General features: G+C 33.2%; 2 protein-coding genes across 4 annotated transcripts; both read left to right on the top strand.

Annotated features, from left to right (window-relative positions):
* Positions 1-452: 452 nt before the first annotated feature.
* Positions 453-4,132, top strand: LOC110624792 (zinc finger CCCH domain-containing protein 17). The gene is made up of 3 exons (XM_021770113.2): positions 453-823; positions 1,559-1,669; positions 1,878-4,132. The coding sequence occupies exons 1-3, from the start codon at positions 698-700 to the stop codon at positions 3,810-3,812; spliced, it is 2,172 nt and encodes a 723-aa protein (XP_021625805.1). The 5' UTR covers positions 453-697; the 3' UTR covers positions 3,813-4,132.
* A 5,531-nt stretch (positions 4,133-9,663) lies between these two features.
* LOC110623943 (putative pentatricopeptide repeat-containing protein At2g02150) lies at positions 9,664-14,132 on the top strand. 3 transcript variants are annotated; one of them, XM_021768969.2, is made up of 4 exons: positions 9,664-12,369; positions 13,643-13,716; positions 13,809-13,904; positions 14,087-14,132. In XM_021768969.2, the coding sequence occupies exon 1, from the start codon at positions 9,765-9,767 to the stop codon at positions 12,099-12,101; it is 2,337 nt and encodes a 778-aa protein (XP_021624661.1). In that variant the 5' UTR covers positions 9,664-9,764; the 3' UTR covers positions 12,102-12,369; positions 13,643-13,716; positions 13,809-13,904; positions 14,087-14,132. The 3 variants fall into 3 exon arrangements, with proteins under 3 accessions (XP_021624661.1, XP_021624660.1, XP_043817230.1); XM_021768968.2 differs by having other exon boundaries at positions 13,812-13,904; XM_043961295.1 differs by lacking the exon at positions 13,643-13,716 and having other exon boundaries at positions 13,812-13,904.
* The last annotated feature ends 290 nt before the right edge of the window (positions 14,133-14,422 follow it).

The following is a 14,422-nucleotide window of genomic DNA, read 5'->3' on the forward strand; positions in this document are numbered from 1 at the left end:
AAATCACAAGGTATTATTACTATTATTTTTTTAAATAGGGAGTGGGGGATTGAATCTAAGATCTTTCAGATTTATTCGGATGCACTTACCACCAGACTAAGCCAATCACAAATTATTATTATTAGTAAGATAAATTACACTTTGATTCTTAAAATTTAATATAATTAGTTTATCGATATCGGTATTTTTAAAATTCATGCGTGAATTTTTTAATAATCAATACGTTTAAATTAAAATTTATTCAGTAAACATGGTGACATAAAATTTGATATTTAGTTTTAGCTAAATGAGTTGAAATTATTATCTGAAAAAAAAAAAAACAGTTCAAATTATGGATCCTTGATGAATTGATCTAAAATTGAAACGAGGAATACTCTCAAATTGAGGCAAATGTTTGGATTTCATTTGCAATTTGGCCTCTTTGAACACCTTAAAAAGTAAAAACAAGAAAAAGCAATTTCCTCTTTTAGCCTTTAGCTTCCGGTCTCTCTTGCTCTCTTTCTCTCTTCTTTACCTTAACTCTTCTTCTTCTCTTCCTCTTGCTCTCTCCTCTTCCTCTGTGCTGGCGGCGGCACTCCATTTTCATCCGTTTCTTCCTCTGATTCGATTGGTTCTTGCCCCATTTCTGTTTCGTTGTAGCTTGATCTGTATTCGTATCGATCTAGGTGTTGTTGGGTTTCTTTAGAAAAGTACCGCCATGATAGCGGCCAGGCAGCAGCAGCAAGACAAAACGACAGCGATGGCGCCGTCTGCAGAGGAAGAGGCCTTGAAAAGGAATACGGATTGCGTTTACTTTCTTGCTTCTCCTTTAACCTGTAAAAAGGTTTGGTTTTATTTTGCTTTTATTTTTCTTTCTGCTTTTTTTTCCATGATATCGTTGTTGTCTTGGGGATCTTTGTGCTTGTCGCTCCGTAGGGTTTCAGATTTACGATTTGGCTTTATTGTATTATGTTTCAATGATGTTGCATACTTTTAGGGTTTCTATTCGTTTGTAGGAAGATTCCCTTCTGAATTTGATGAGTATATTTGTTTAATCTGATTCTTATGTTGCTTTTTAGGCATCTGATGTATTTGACGTCTGTAGAATTTCTATTTATCTAGAATTTCTTTATTTGCGAACTTGATTATGTAGTGATTGATGAAGATCGATCTGTGTTTCTTTCTTTTTCTTTTTTTAGGCTTGATGATTATGTAGTTACTTGGCTTTTTTTTTACACTGCCTTGTTAAAGTCGCTTGTGAGACACGATATTAAGGATTTAACACCAAAATGTGAGAAAATAATTGAACCTTTTTCTGGGATAGGAACTATTGGATGGTTTATGGAGTAGTATTTTCAGTAGTATTTCACTCGTGACTTTTTGGCAGTTTCTCAGTGAGGAACTTGAACTTATCCTGAATTTGCTACCCATAATGTGAGCTATGTGGAACTACGTCTGAAATTAGGCTTTTATTTAGAGAATAGAATTCTGGAAGATTTGTTTTGCTTCCTTGGGCGTTTTGCTTTGACCATCCGCTTCTGTTGATAAAATGCTTATTATTTTTAATTTCTGTCAACAGGGAAGTGAATGTGAGTATCGCCATAGTGAATATGCCCGGGTAAACCCAAGAGATTGTTACTACTGGTTGAATGGGAATTGCTTGAATCCTAAGTGTGGATTTCGTCATCCAGTAAGTGTCTTATCTTGTTTTTTTATATTGACCTTACATTTCCTTGCTACCTTATTCTTGTACCTCTTTTAGGTATTAAGAACATTTTTGGGTTAAATGTGGATCAGTAAATTAGTATTTTCTTTTTATTTCCATCAAAAAATTATGTATTTTCTTTCTTAATTAATTTTTCAAGCTTATGGACTGATTTCTGTGATCTGCATTTCAGCCCCTTGATGGCTTGTTTGGAAGCCAAGCATCAGATTCTGGTGCAGCTTCTTTACCTCCATCACTTATGGCAGTGGCACCTGCCATGAACTCACAACAAAGTTCAGCTAAACAAGCAGTCCCATGCTTTTTCTTCCAGAAGGGGCTCTGCATAAAAGGCGATAGATGTGCTTTCTTACATGGACCAAATCCTACTAGTAACAAAGTTTCACAGCCAACGGTACCCTCTATTAATGAACTCTCACCTCAAAAGAAGGCTTCTGTTGGCTCTCAAAGGTTGACTCAGGACCATAAGATTTCACTGGCAAATTTCTCAAAGGTAGCTGGAGCAGCTGCTGAAGCTAAACCTGTTCCTAAACCAGAAATTGGTTCGCTAATAAATGCAGCTGGAGTTGAAAGGAATCTTCCACCATCTAAAAGCATGGATGCTGAGCTTTCAAAATACAAGGCAACAAATCTTCCTCCTGTTAATGGAAACTTGAGTCGTTTCAATCGCTTGCATCAGTCACAAGATGATCATGTTCTCCAGAATGGTAAGGATGGTGATGAGATTTTGAGGGAGTCCTCTCCTGGTTTTGATGTTCTTGTAGATGATGAGTTGAGAAATTCTGATTATTACCATAGTGAAGATCAGTATGGAAGGGCAAGAGGTCATGAAGGAAGGAGCATGAACCCTGTAGATGAATATGATATGGGTCATACTGCTGATTACAGTTCAGTTGCTGAATTTGACCGAGAAACATATAGTAGTCTACGGGACTATGATACCTATGATCACATGCAAGGGCAATATGCTTGGGAACAACATAGGCCTTCATCGGAAACAGTGCTAGAGCGGCCAGCTCATTTGGAACAGAGAGCTTACTCAAAACCAGATAGCCCTGAACCCATTGATGGGTCAGATCTGCGCTATCGCTTGTCAAAACAGAGGAGAGTTCATGGCTTGAGATCAGTTGTCAGTCATGATTTTGTGCCTGAAAATCAAGTTGAGGAGAGAGGTTATAGGGGTTCTTCACGAAGAGATGCACATAATTTACCCTCGCATGAAAGCTCTATGAGTAGTCTTCTTCGTGGAAGGATAAAGCTTCCAGAACAATCTCCCAATGGCAGTAATTTACATGCAGAAAGGGAAATAGGCAGGGGTAGGAACTGGGACAGATTGTCACCTGGGAGGTCCGAGATCCAATCTCAACAAGGGAGACTTCGGGACAGAATAAAAGCTCGGGTGGAAGAGCACTACAATATTGAAGGGAGAAATCTTAGAGGTACTCGAATGAGAAGGGAAATGGCAAATGAGGGAGGTATTGATTTTGCTGGTCCTAAAAGTCTTGCAGAGCTGAAAGGTGCAAAAACTACAGAGAGTAGGGTGCAGCAATCGCTTGGAAAGCGAAAACAATTGGGAGATTATCAACCATCTGAAGGTGATCTTTCATTTGAAGGCCCAATGCCTCTTAGTGAGATTCTAAAGAGAAAAAGGGAGGCTGAATCAGCAGCTACTGGCAGTGGAATCACTTCTGTCAGTAAGAACGAAAATGATCAGAAAGAATGCAAGGAAAGCTTGCTTGGCGAATCCAACAATGCAGTAGTTGCAGAGACACAAGGTGATCTTTCATCCATGAAGGATGAAGCCAGCAAGCAAGTGCATAAAGATGAAGGATCCACTTATGCAGCAGCTGGTGTTGGGACAGTGGGAGAATCAGTTGGTCAATATTCTTCTCAACAACCAAAGCCAAGTGAGACCGGGATGATTGTGGATGATGGCATGGAAGATCATGAGTATGAAGCTGATGATCAAAGGGAAGGGGACTATGAATATGAGCAAGTTGATGAAGGAGAGTATTATGAAGAGGGCGAAAATGCGGACGCAGAAGAGGAATACGAAGACGATGAAGATGGAGATGACTTTGCTAAGAAAATTGGTGTGATGTTATCATGAGGGGAATTGAGAAGTTTGATGCTTTTGGCTATTATTGTGGCTTGTTGACTACCTTGGGAACTAATTGTGGTTTTGATCGACACAGGGTGTAGTTGCCATGGAATTTCTTTGTAGAAGTAGGGCAAGTTCTTATCCAGTATTAATTTAAATGTTTTGTTTTTTTCTTTTTTCAATTATTGTATCTAAAACTGATTGAATGGAGAATTTATTGTGCTTGGAGCGAAGCTTTAGCCTTGGGCCGATCAGTTCTGCTCGCACGAAAAGGCACGAATGTAACCGTAGAAATTTAATAAGAAACCTGCTGCTTACATTGTCTTGCATGTAGAAAATCATAGCCTACGTTTAATCTTGCATTAGTCGGAAAAAATCGAAATAATGAATTTTATGTACAAACAAAATTTTAAATATTGTTTCCTCAAGAGACTAGTGCTCACATAAGCTGTTGTTCTCTATAGGGGGATTGAGATGATATCTGATTTAACTTGGGAAAATTAGTTTATAAGCACTAAATACTTGGTAATAGTTGTATATATAAATTATTTGGAACTTATAACTATTTGAAATTTTATATTTAAAATTTTAAATAAGAAAAAATTATTATTTAATTCATGGAGAAATTGAGTCATTAAAAATATATTAAAACGTCTCTAATATTTTTAAAAGTTTATTAATCACTATTTTTAAATTGTTCATGAAAATTTTATTAGTTGATTTCTCATATTTTTAAAAGGTTTATTAATTAATTGTTTCATATTAGAGATATTTTAGATTTTTTTTTAATATTTAATAGTTAAAATTAATAAAAAAAATTAATTAATAGATTTTTCAAAATATTAAAAATATTTTAATATATATTTTAAAATAAAAAACTAACTAATAAATTTTTCTATAATATAGGGATTAAATAGTATTTTTTTTTTAAAAAAATATGTATTTGATTGAAGTGCTTATAAGTGAATAATAAGTAATGGATATGTTTAGTAATAAACAGCTTATAGAATTTTTAAAAATAATATTAAATAAAATATGTGGAGAAGTTTTAAATTAAATAAAGATAATTAATATAATGATTTTCTTGTACATTTATAGGTTCTAAAATGAAAAGTTGATAATTCAATTTATTATTTTTTTTAACTTATAAGTTAAGTTTGTAAGTTACAAATAGATCAACTAGCACTTACAGGCTTAGTCTGATGGTAAGTGCATCCGAGTAAATCTAAGAGATTTCAGATTTAAAAAAAAAAAACGTCCTAAATAAACAATGGACGCGAATTGGACAATTTGTTATATGTAGAAGCGAGCCAATTTGCACAAAAATCAACTTCCAGAAATCTACGCTCAGTCTCTCATCCCATTATAGTTGAATCATGCCCATGATGGCCTACAACAATTAGCAAAATGGGATTGCAATGTGAGACCTGTTGCAGTATCTAGTCAGAGATTCAAATCTAGGCAAGGTAGAAGAGGAACTAAAGAGAATGATAAGAGGAACCAAAATCAGGATACACTTACAGCAGGGCGATTGCCAGTGTGTTCTGAAAGTAATAGTATATGGGTTAGGTTTTGTATTTGATACTTGTTCCTATTTGATGTTGTCAGTAGAAAAGAGAGGTGAGGTTGCTGGTACATAGATACAATCATTTTGACCCTCAAGTCATTAAATTGCTTAATTGGACGAGTGAAATGATAAGTAAGAGTGATATAAAAGAGTAATAGAATATATACCTTAAGCCAATGTTCAGATTGACTTTTATACTATAAAAAAATTAGATTAGCATGTGATTTTCTCTGATGGATATAAAATTCAGCGATAATTGAAATTCTAAGGATTGAACTACAACAACCTTCAATGGTAATTAACAGAACTCATAAGACTTTGCTAACTCTTCTGAGCGGGTCTTCATTAAAATCAGATATCCTACAAACGGCTGTCTTAACTCTACGTTTTCAAGTAATCAAGCTTAGATGTTCGAGTATTCTGGTTTACAGAGATGTCATCACATAGACTAATGAGAAATTACCATCATGTAAATATATTTTGGGCGAGTAATGAATCATATCACTACTATAACAAATTTTTATGGATGTCGGGGAATACTTATAGATACATGGTCATTAGAATAAAAGATTTTGAAGGGTTGAATATATACTTACACTCCTAAACTAATTCATACGGTCTGTTGAATACCTGAATTATAATTGTAATGTATTTAACTCATAAAATTATAAAAATTATAACAACTAAATACAAATTAGGCAGGCATATTACTCATAGTTATGAAAAAAAAAGTTCATTACATATATGACTAATTGTACTCTAAGATTTGCTACTGTGCTATGAATTTTTATAAATTAATAAAATTAGACTAATAATCATTTTATAAAAATTTAGAGTCCAATCATCAAAATTTTGAATACAATAGCAATAAGTCAAACTATTTCTTTGTTTCTATATATAAATTATTAATAATATAATTAATTTATATGCAATTGTTATAATTTTTATAAATTTAAGAGTTCAATGGAGTTAGAATTTTATTTAAATATTTAATAGACTAACATGAAATAATATAGAAGTATAATATGACTGGACTTAAAGAGACTGGCGTACATATACACATTTGACATTCTACTTTACACTTATTTTTTATTTGGCATGATTGATTTTTAAAAAAAAGAATTCAAATGAATTATTATAAAATCATGTACTTTTTTTATTTTTTTAAATTAAAATTTATTAAATTAAAAAAATTGAATTTTTTATTTAAAAAATAAAATAAAATAAATTATTATAAAATTTTTTATTCCAAACAAAAGGATAACAAAATGAATATATCCGTATTTGCAAGCAAATCCAAGTATTCAACATTTATGTTTATTTATTTTCTTTTGAAATCAAGGTAAAGCAGAGTCTCTTCAAATCTATAACATCAACCCATCTTTTTGCACATGACAGAAAATAATGAATATCAAAGGCTCATACTTAGCTCAGCTTTGCAAACAGATCATGGATTGAATCTTTCAATCTTTGCTGCATATGCTTCTATATATGAATATTCTGTCTTATAACTTCCATCTATTTCTTTTAATAATAATTTATATGCCCTTTTGTACTTTGAATAATAAATATGATAATTCTTCTTTTGCATACCGTTTAAGCTCTTTCACCTTTGTGTTTGTATTTTGATAAACTTTATTTTTAAAATGATTTATGAGAAACCTGACACTCACCCTTGGATTCTCGAATATCCTATAGTATTTGTGAATGTTGTTAAGAGTTCTAACAACTAAAGGGTCATCTTTGTTACTTCTACTAGCAAAAATAAAAAAGATGGACACTTGTCTTAGCATACTGCCCTGATTTCGGAGGTTCATTTTTCAAATACTTAATCTTTACACCTCTTGCCACAGAGTATTTTGATATGACATTTCTGAATTTAACAGCATTGGAAAACTCCATTCCCATGCTAAACTAAGGCTAATCTACATTATTGTTTTACCTAGGTCTTTTACTCTTTTTTCTTATATATTCATCACTGCCCTCATCTATCTCCAGGATCATCAGAAGAAATATAATCACTCTTATTGCCTTCATTGCCATCAATATCACTACTTTCATCAACCACATCATAATAATTTATTTCTTCACCTACTAATGTATCACTATCGTTATTTATCTATTCATCCTTATCAGTCAAATCTCCATTATCACTAACATCTTCACCCTTTTCTTCACATATTGGTTGCTTTCCCTTTCAAATTTCTTCTCTCCTGTTAGCTTCATTATTCTCATTTAAAGAATCACCATCTAGGTCTGTCTCATCTATATTTGCCCCAACATTGCCACTGTTTATGTTTGCCTCAAAATTGACACTATCCCCCACATTTCTCTCTTCCCTCTCTACCTTATCACTAGTCCCAACATCTTCTATTTCACAAAAAATGTAGCAAAATTCTTTCTCCAAGTTAATCCCGCTACATTCTGTTCCACAAAAAATATCGAAAGTAAAAAGTTCATCTAATTCTATATCCAATTGATCTCTTCCTATATTATCACCTTGTCTGCTAACATTATTAAATGATTGACCAATGTCTACGTTGCTAATAATACTTGGCATATATAAAGAGAAATTCATAGCTAATATTTGGTTTATCAACAGGATGTTCAGAGTAGAAGTGAATTTCTTTAATTTTTCCAATGTAAAGTATAACAACTCTAAGTGCACTATCATTACTTAGACATAAATAAACCATCATCCAAAAACTTAACTGGTTCAAATATTCACATTTTACCTATACTTGGATATTTCAAATAATCCTTATGTCTTCAATATCCAAGAATGATAAATAATCCGAGTCAAAATACTATTTAACATATACATTCCCTCCCTCATTAATAAGTTTTCTATTTTTCTGCCATTACCAACACACAACAACTACATAACTTCACTATGTACTTGCAATATTAAATTATGACCATTATATTATTATAATCTATTAAATATATGTCATTGTCATATTAAAACAAACACTCACAAAACTAATATAAATGGGACCACACGCTATTTGTACGCCATAAACACAAAGACCCAAATCTTTTAATAGATTCGCTTTAACCCTATTATCTTCTCTATGACAAGAAAAGCCACACCCATACAACCATTATCTTATTAAAAGAGTATTATATATGCAAGTCAAGGTAACATTATATCAAAAAATGACATGCAAGGGTTTTTCTAACCAATGTTGCCGTTATGAGTTCACTTTTACCTAAAACAATGTACTGCTCCACTTGATAACAACTCTTAGCCAATCCACTTGATAACAACTCTTAGCCAATGTCCTTAATCACACACTCCTACAGTCTCGTCCAATTTGTTGAGAATGATGAACATGCTGACCGGAATTGCAATGGCAAATGATAGCTTAGATTTTTTAGAACATCAATTTAGGGATTTTTATTCTCTTTAGGGCTTGGTTTAATTGATTTAGTTAGATAAGCGAGAAAATGCTTCAGACTTTAATGGATATGGATCATTCTCCACCTTTTTATATAAACCATGTTAAATTTTTATTATATTAACACTAAATTGTCTTATTTAATAAGTTTGAGAGTTTGATATAACCCAAATTTTATTTAAGTACTTAACCAGACTTTTAGCATATCTTTAAAGAGTTTAAATGGGCCTTTTGTCAATAATTTAAGTGTTATAGAATCTTTTCAAAGTTTAAGTGTCATTCATTTTTTCAATAAAATTTATAAGGGTAAATATATATTTTAATTTTAGCTAAATGCATACTTACACACATTATTCTTATTTATTAAACATCTCAACTTTAATCGTGATTTAATAAGCACATGAACTTTTAAAAAAAAGTACTTTTAAATATAATTTTATCAAATCTATAGTTTTAAAGTTGTATTTAAAAGTAATTTTTTAAATTCATAATTTTAAAATTGTATTTAAAATTATATTTTTTTAAAATTTAAGTGTTTAAAATAATATTTTTTTAAAATTTAGATATTTAAAAATAATAGTTTTTAAAAATTAAATATTTATTAAGTTACAATTAAAATTAAAGAGTTTAATAGAAAAAAAATACTGAACTATAAATATACAAATATTCATTTTGTCTTTTAATTTTTTTATTCTCACTTTTTCATGATAAATAGATATTAACGCTGAAAAATATATAAAGGAAAAATAATTTCATTAAGATTTAAGATATATATAAATGATAATCAGAAGGACTAGTTAATTAAATTTATTAAATTATAGGGACTAAATACTAAATTTCTCTTTTAAATTTAGCGACCGAAATTTACCAAATACAAGCAAGTGCATAAACCCTTCCTCATGACATTATTCCATCGCCCATAAACCCTATTTCTTGTTAGCTCCAAGAGGAACACGCTGAAGCTATGAACGTCCATTGCCCCTCAAAAAATAGATGAAGAAGCTCATAGCAGCAGCTATCATTTCCCTCTCCAAAATGCTGGTTTCTCTGCGGAATCTCTTTCAAACGGGTTGCCGGCTCGCTTTCAGAGTACGCCCTCCTTTCTGTTCAAACCCTAGTTCTCACTTCCCTTCTATTTTTTCTTCACCATCGACAAGACCACATAGTTCCTTAATTTATTGTCCACTTGTCTTGTTGACTGGCTGCCTTTGCATGCTCAGATTCCCATTTGTCACCCAATCAAACCCCACTAATTTTATGGATTATCTAGACGAAGGATTCATCCGTAAAGCCATTCAACAAGATCAGTGGAATCATCCTGAAATCGTTAATTTCATTGATTCGTCTTTGGGCCCAATATGGGTGTCCAGGGTTTTGATGGAACTAAAACAAGATCCTGAATTAGCATTGAAATTCTTCAGATGGGTCAAAACCCGATTTGGGTTTTGCCTAACAACAGAGTCCTATTGTATATTGGTGCACATTTTGTTTTATGCTAGAATGTACTTTGAAGCTAATGGTGTTCTTAAGGAGTTGATTTTGTCCGGACGGATTTTGCCTGGTTTTGATGTTTTTGAAGTTTTGTGGTCAACCAGAAATGTCTGTCTTCATGGTTTTGGTGTTTTTGATGCTTTGTTTAGTGTTTTTATTGAGTTAGGTATGCTTGAGGAAGCTGGTCAATGTTTTTCAAGGATGACAAGGTTTAATGTCTTGCCAAAAACAAGGTCATGTAATGCCCTTTTACATAAGCTATCAATGACAGAGAAAGGAGATTTCACAAGGAAATTCTTTAGGGATATGGTTGGGGCTGGAATTACCCCATCAGTATTTACATATAATATCATGATAGGTTACATGTGCAAAATAGGGGATATGATAGCTGCTAGACGTTTATTTGGCCAAATGAAACAGAGGGGTTTGACACCAGACATTGTCACATATAATTCTCTTATTGATGGATATGGAAAGTTGGGGTTGTTGGATGAATCAGTTGGCCTATTTGAGGAAATGGAGGATGTGGGTTGTGAACCTGATGTGATAACCTACAATTCTTTGATTAATTGCTTTTGTAAATATGAACAAGTGCCTAGAGCTTTTGAGTTTTTTCTTGACATGAAAAATAATGGATTAAAACCTAACGTCATTACTTATAGTACATTAATCGATGCTTTATGCAAGGAGGGGATGTTGCAACTAGCAATTAAGTTTCTGGTGGACATGAGACGTGTTGGTCTTTTGCCTAATGAATTCACATATACATCTTTGATCGATGCAAACTGTAAAGCTGGTTATTTGAATGATGCACTGAAGCTGGCTAAGGAGATGTTGCAGGTGCATGTTGACTTTAACGTTGTTACCTACACAACTTTACTAGATGGCCTTTATGAGGAAGGAAGGATGAATGAAGCAGAGGAACTATTTAAAGCAATGATAAAAGATGGGGTAGCTCCAAATCTGAAAACTTATACCACCCTTATCCATGGGAATATTAAGATTAAGCAGTTCAAAAATGCCATGGAGTTTTTGAAAGAAATGCAGGGGAAAAATATCAAACCTGATTTATTACTGTATGGTACAATTATTTGGGGTCTTTGCAGTCAAAATAAGTTTGAAGAATGCAATCGTTTGATGGCTGAAATGACAGGTTGTGGTATTAAAGCAAACCCTGTCATATATACGATACTTATGGATGCTCATTTCAAGGCGGGGAAGACCATGGAGGCACTCGACCTTATGCAAGAAATGTCTGACACTGGCGTTGAGATTACAAATGTGACCTTTTGTGTATTAGTTGATGGATTGTGTAAAATGGGTTTGGTTCAAGAAGCAAATGATTACTTTTCTAGGATGCCAGAATTTGATTTGCAGCCAAATGTAGCTGTTTATACTGCACTGATCGATGGTTTGTGCAAAAATAATTGCATTGAAGTTGCAAAGAAGGTGTTTGATGAAATGCAGGGTAAAAATATGGTTCCGGATAAAATTGCATACACTGCTTTAATGCATGGAAATTTGAAACATGGAGAATTTCAAGAAGCTTTGAATATTAGGAGCAGGATGTTGGAATTAGGGATGGAGCTTGATCTGCTAGCCTACACTTCCCTGGTCTGGGGATTTTCACAAGGTGGCTTATTGCAACAAGCAAGAAATTTTCTTGCTGAGATGATTGGTAAAGGTATCGATCCTGATGAGATTCTCTGTATTTCTCTGTTGAGGAAGTATTATGAGCTTGGGAACATAGATGAAGCCGTAGAATTGCATGATGAATTGGTGAAGAAGGGCCTAATAAAGGGCAGTATTAATTCTCTGGTTCCTAGTGTACAACCATAAGACGGTATCATTTACATGATTAACAAGCATAAGAAGCCATGGAATAAATATGTTTACATGGGTACTTTTGATTCCAAGACTATGAAGGCATAGTGTTTGATACTGATACAATCATACTCCTTTTTGCTTGACGAACTCTTTGTGGATGCAAAAATCTGCTATCTGGATGGGTTCTCAATTTTTAAGTATTTCCAGTGCCGGGAGATGACTGTGAAGAAAGTTTGCACTGTGTTTGCTTGGTTCATCTCTTCCAAAAGCACACTTAGAGGTGCGTATTCCAATTTAAAACTGAGAAGCATGGCAGAAATCTATTTTATAACTATGAGAAATATAATTAACCTTGAAAACTGAGTAGAAATGGTTAGAATTGAAGCAAAGAGTCTCAATCCCCCTCTTTGCATATCTTGGGTTTCACATGGGCTAACCACTGTGAATTATTTAAGGAAGTTGTCTGGTCTGTTTAGTTGGTGGCTTATGTCTTTAATGTGATACTGCAAATGCTACAATCAAGTATTTCAAGGTTCTTTTGAATTACTGCTACAAATTGTTGGAATCACTAATGGGCCTTTATTTTTATTTTTTTTTCTTTTTATAAATATACCATGCAGCAAGTTGTAAAAATTACATAAATTTGTACTTGGCTAAATGCATAAATTACCCAATCACCTTTTCACTAAAAGTCAGTTTTCTTCAACTTTATCTTTATCCTATTGCCTCTTCAACTTTCAAATTTTGGGATAATATAATCCCTGGGTGTAAAGTTCGATGTCAGTCGCTCCCATTTTACAAAGATTAAGTTATTTGACAATTAAAAGCTGAAGGAGGTGATATGCATTCACTTTCAAGTTGGAAGGGTGTAGTTATTAATAATTTGAAAGTGGAAGGGGTGGATAAGATAAATACAAAGCTGAGATGGTAAAATAATTTTTTGTGAAAAGGTGAGAAGTCAAATTATGCATTCAGTCTTTATACTTCAATGATAGAAGTAGAAGTGGTAATTTGATCAAGATGATTTCAGACTGTGTGGTTTAGGTCAATTCAGATGGTTTTCTTGTGTGCATTCTGGTCTAGGTTACTCAGGTTTCAATATCCTATGGGTCAGCAAGCATGATAACTTTTAGGACACCATTGTGGGTTGTCAGTTCACTTTTGTTGTTTTTCAATTTGTGTGCATTTTTTAATTGTGCAAAAATTTTCAATTAAAAAATAAATTGTTTTTTCATTGAGGTCATATTTGGTGGCTTGGGTTAGCCTAAAATTTGTGTTTAGTATGTTCAAGCAAGTTTGGACCGTATTTGCAGATTACATGGAAAATTGTTACATCTACATAGAATTAATTTAGTCATCCCTCTGTTTAAGAATCTATTTGCCTCTGGTTTGAGGATCCTTGGCCTAGTAAATAGTTGCATTTGCATGATGATATAAGTACTACACAAACTAAAATGAAGCACCAAACTAGGAAAGCACGTGTACTTCATGTTTGGTTTGAGTCTTTGAGGGGCTTTTCATTCAAATTTACACCATCAATATTTGTATGTCAGGACACATATAATAGGCGTCCTAATTGTGAGATTGGTATCAAAATTACATGACAACAGGACATTTTGTTGCTATGGTAAGGATACTTTTGGATTTGCTTTTTCGTTTCTTTTCTTTTTTTAATTTGAACAATTTGGGAGTTCTAAATTTCAATATCTATCCATTTAGTAGGCAATCTGAAGACTCCTCTGACCATTTTTAGTTGGTAGTCTATTTGCCAATGTCAAATAGTTGGGGAGCAGGTGATGCGGCAATGATTCTCAGGTAAAGCACCAGTTATTTCCATTAAATCCTTCGTGTCATCCCCCTTCACCCCTCTCCTTTAAAAAAGTGCACCGTAAAGAGAGGTGAAAATCCGTTATTTATTTATTTCGTATATTGGAATGCTTTATATCTGGTTAATTTGACTTGTTATATATATTTTTAAATGGTCTTTATATCATTAGGTAGGACAGGGGTTCCAAATGATTCATCTTGCAGGCTGAAGGCTTCGAGCCACCCAAGGGAGAACAAATACTTAACCCACTACAGCCTTTACATTTATTGCTGAGCAGCTGCTTCATCTATTCTAAATACCTTGCAGTTGCAGTGCTGTTATGAAGGGATTGAAAATGCAGTTTTGTTGGAGAGGTGATGTAAATAAGTTGACTCTTGAGTGTAATAGCCCGAGGTTGTAGCGATTTCTGGAGACATCGTGATCATGAGGTTGATAATATATATTTGTCCAGAATTTGCAGAATTCATGGTCTGTGGACAGCTCTTACGACAAGTAGGCTATTTAT

The sequence above is a fragment of the Manihot esculenta genome, chromosome 10 (assembly GCF_001659605.2).
Source record: "Manihot esculenta cultivar AM560-2 chromosome 10, M.esculenta_v8, whole genome shotgun sequence".
Lineage (NCBI taxonomy): Eukaryota > Viridiplantae > Streptophyta > Magnoliopsida > Malpighiales > Euphorbiaceae > Manihot > Manihot esculenta.

Coding starts and splice junctions, on each gene's coding strand:
- LOC110623943 (XM_021768969.2), top strand. CDS start 9,765: ATGAAGAAGCTCATAGCAGCAGCTATCATTTCCCTCTCCAAAATGCTG.
- LOC110624792 (XM_021770113.2), top strand. CDS start 698: ATGATAGCGGCCAGGCAGCAGCAGCAAGACAAAACGACAGCGATGGCG. Junction 824..1,558: donor CTCCTTTAACCTGTAAAAAG/GTTTGGTTTTAT, acceptor TTCTGTCAACAG/GGAAGTGAATGTGAGTATCG. Junction 1,670..1,877: donor AGTGTGGATTTCGTCATCCA/GTAAGTGTCTTA, acceptor TCTGCATTTCAG/CCCCTTGATGGCTTGTTTGG.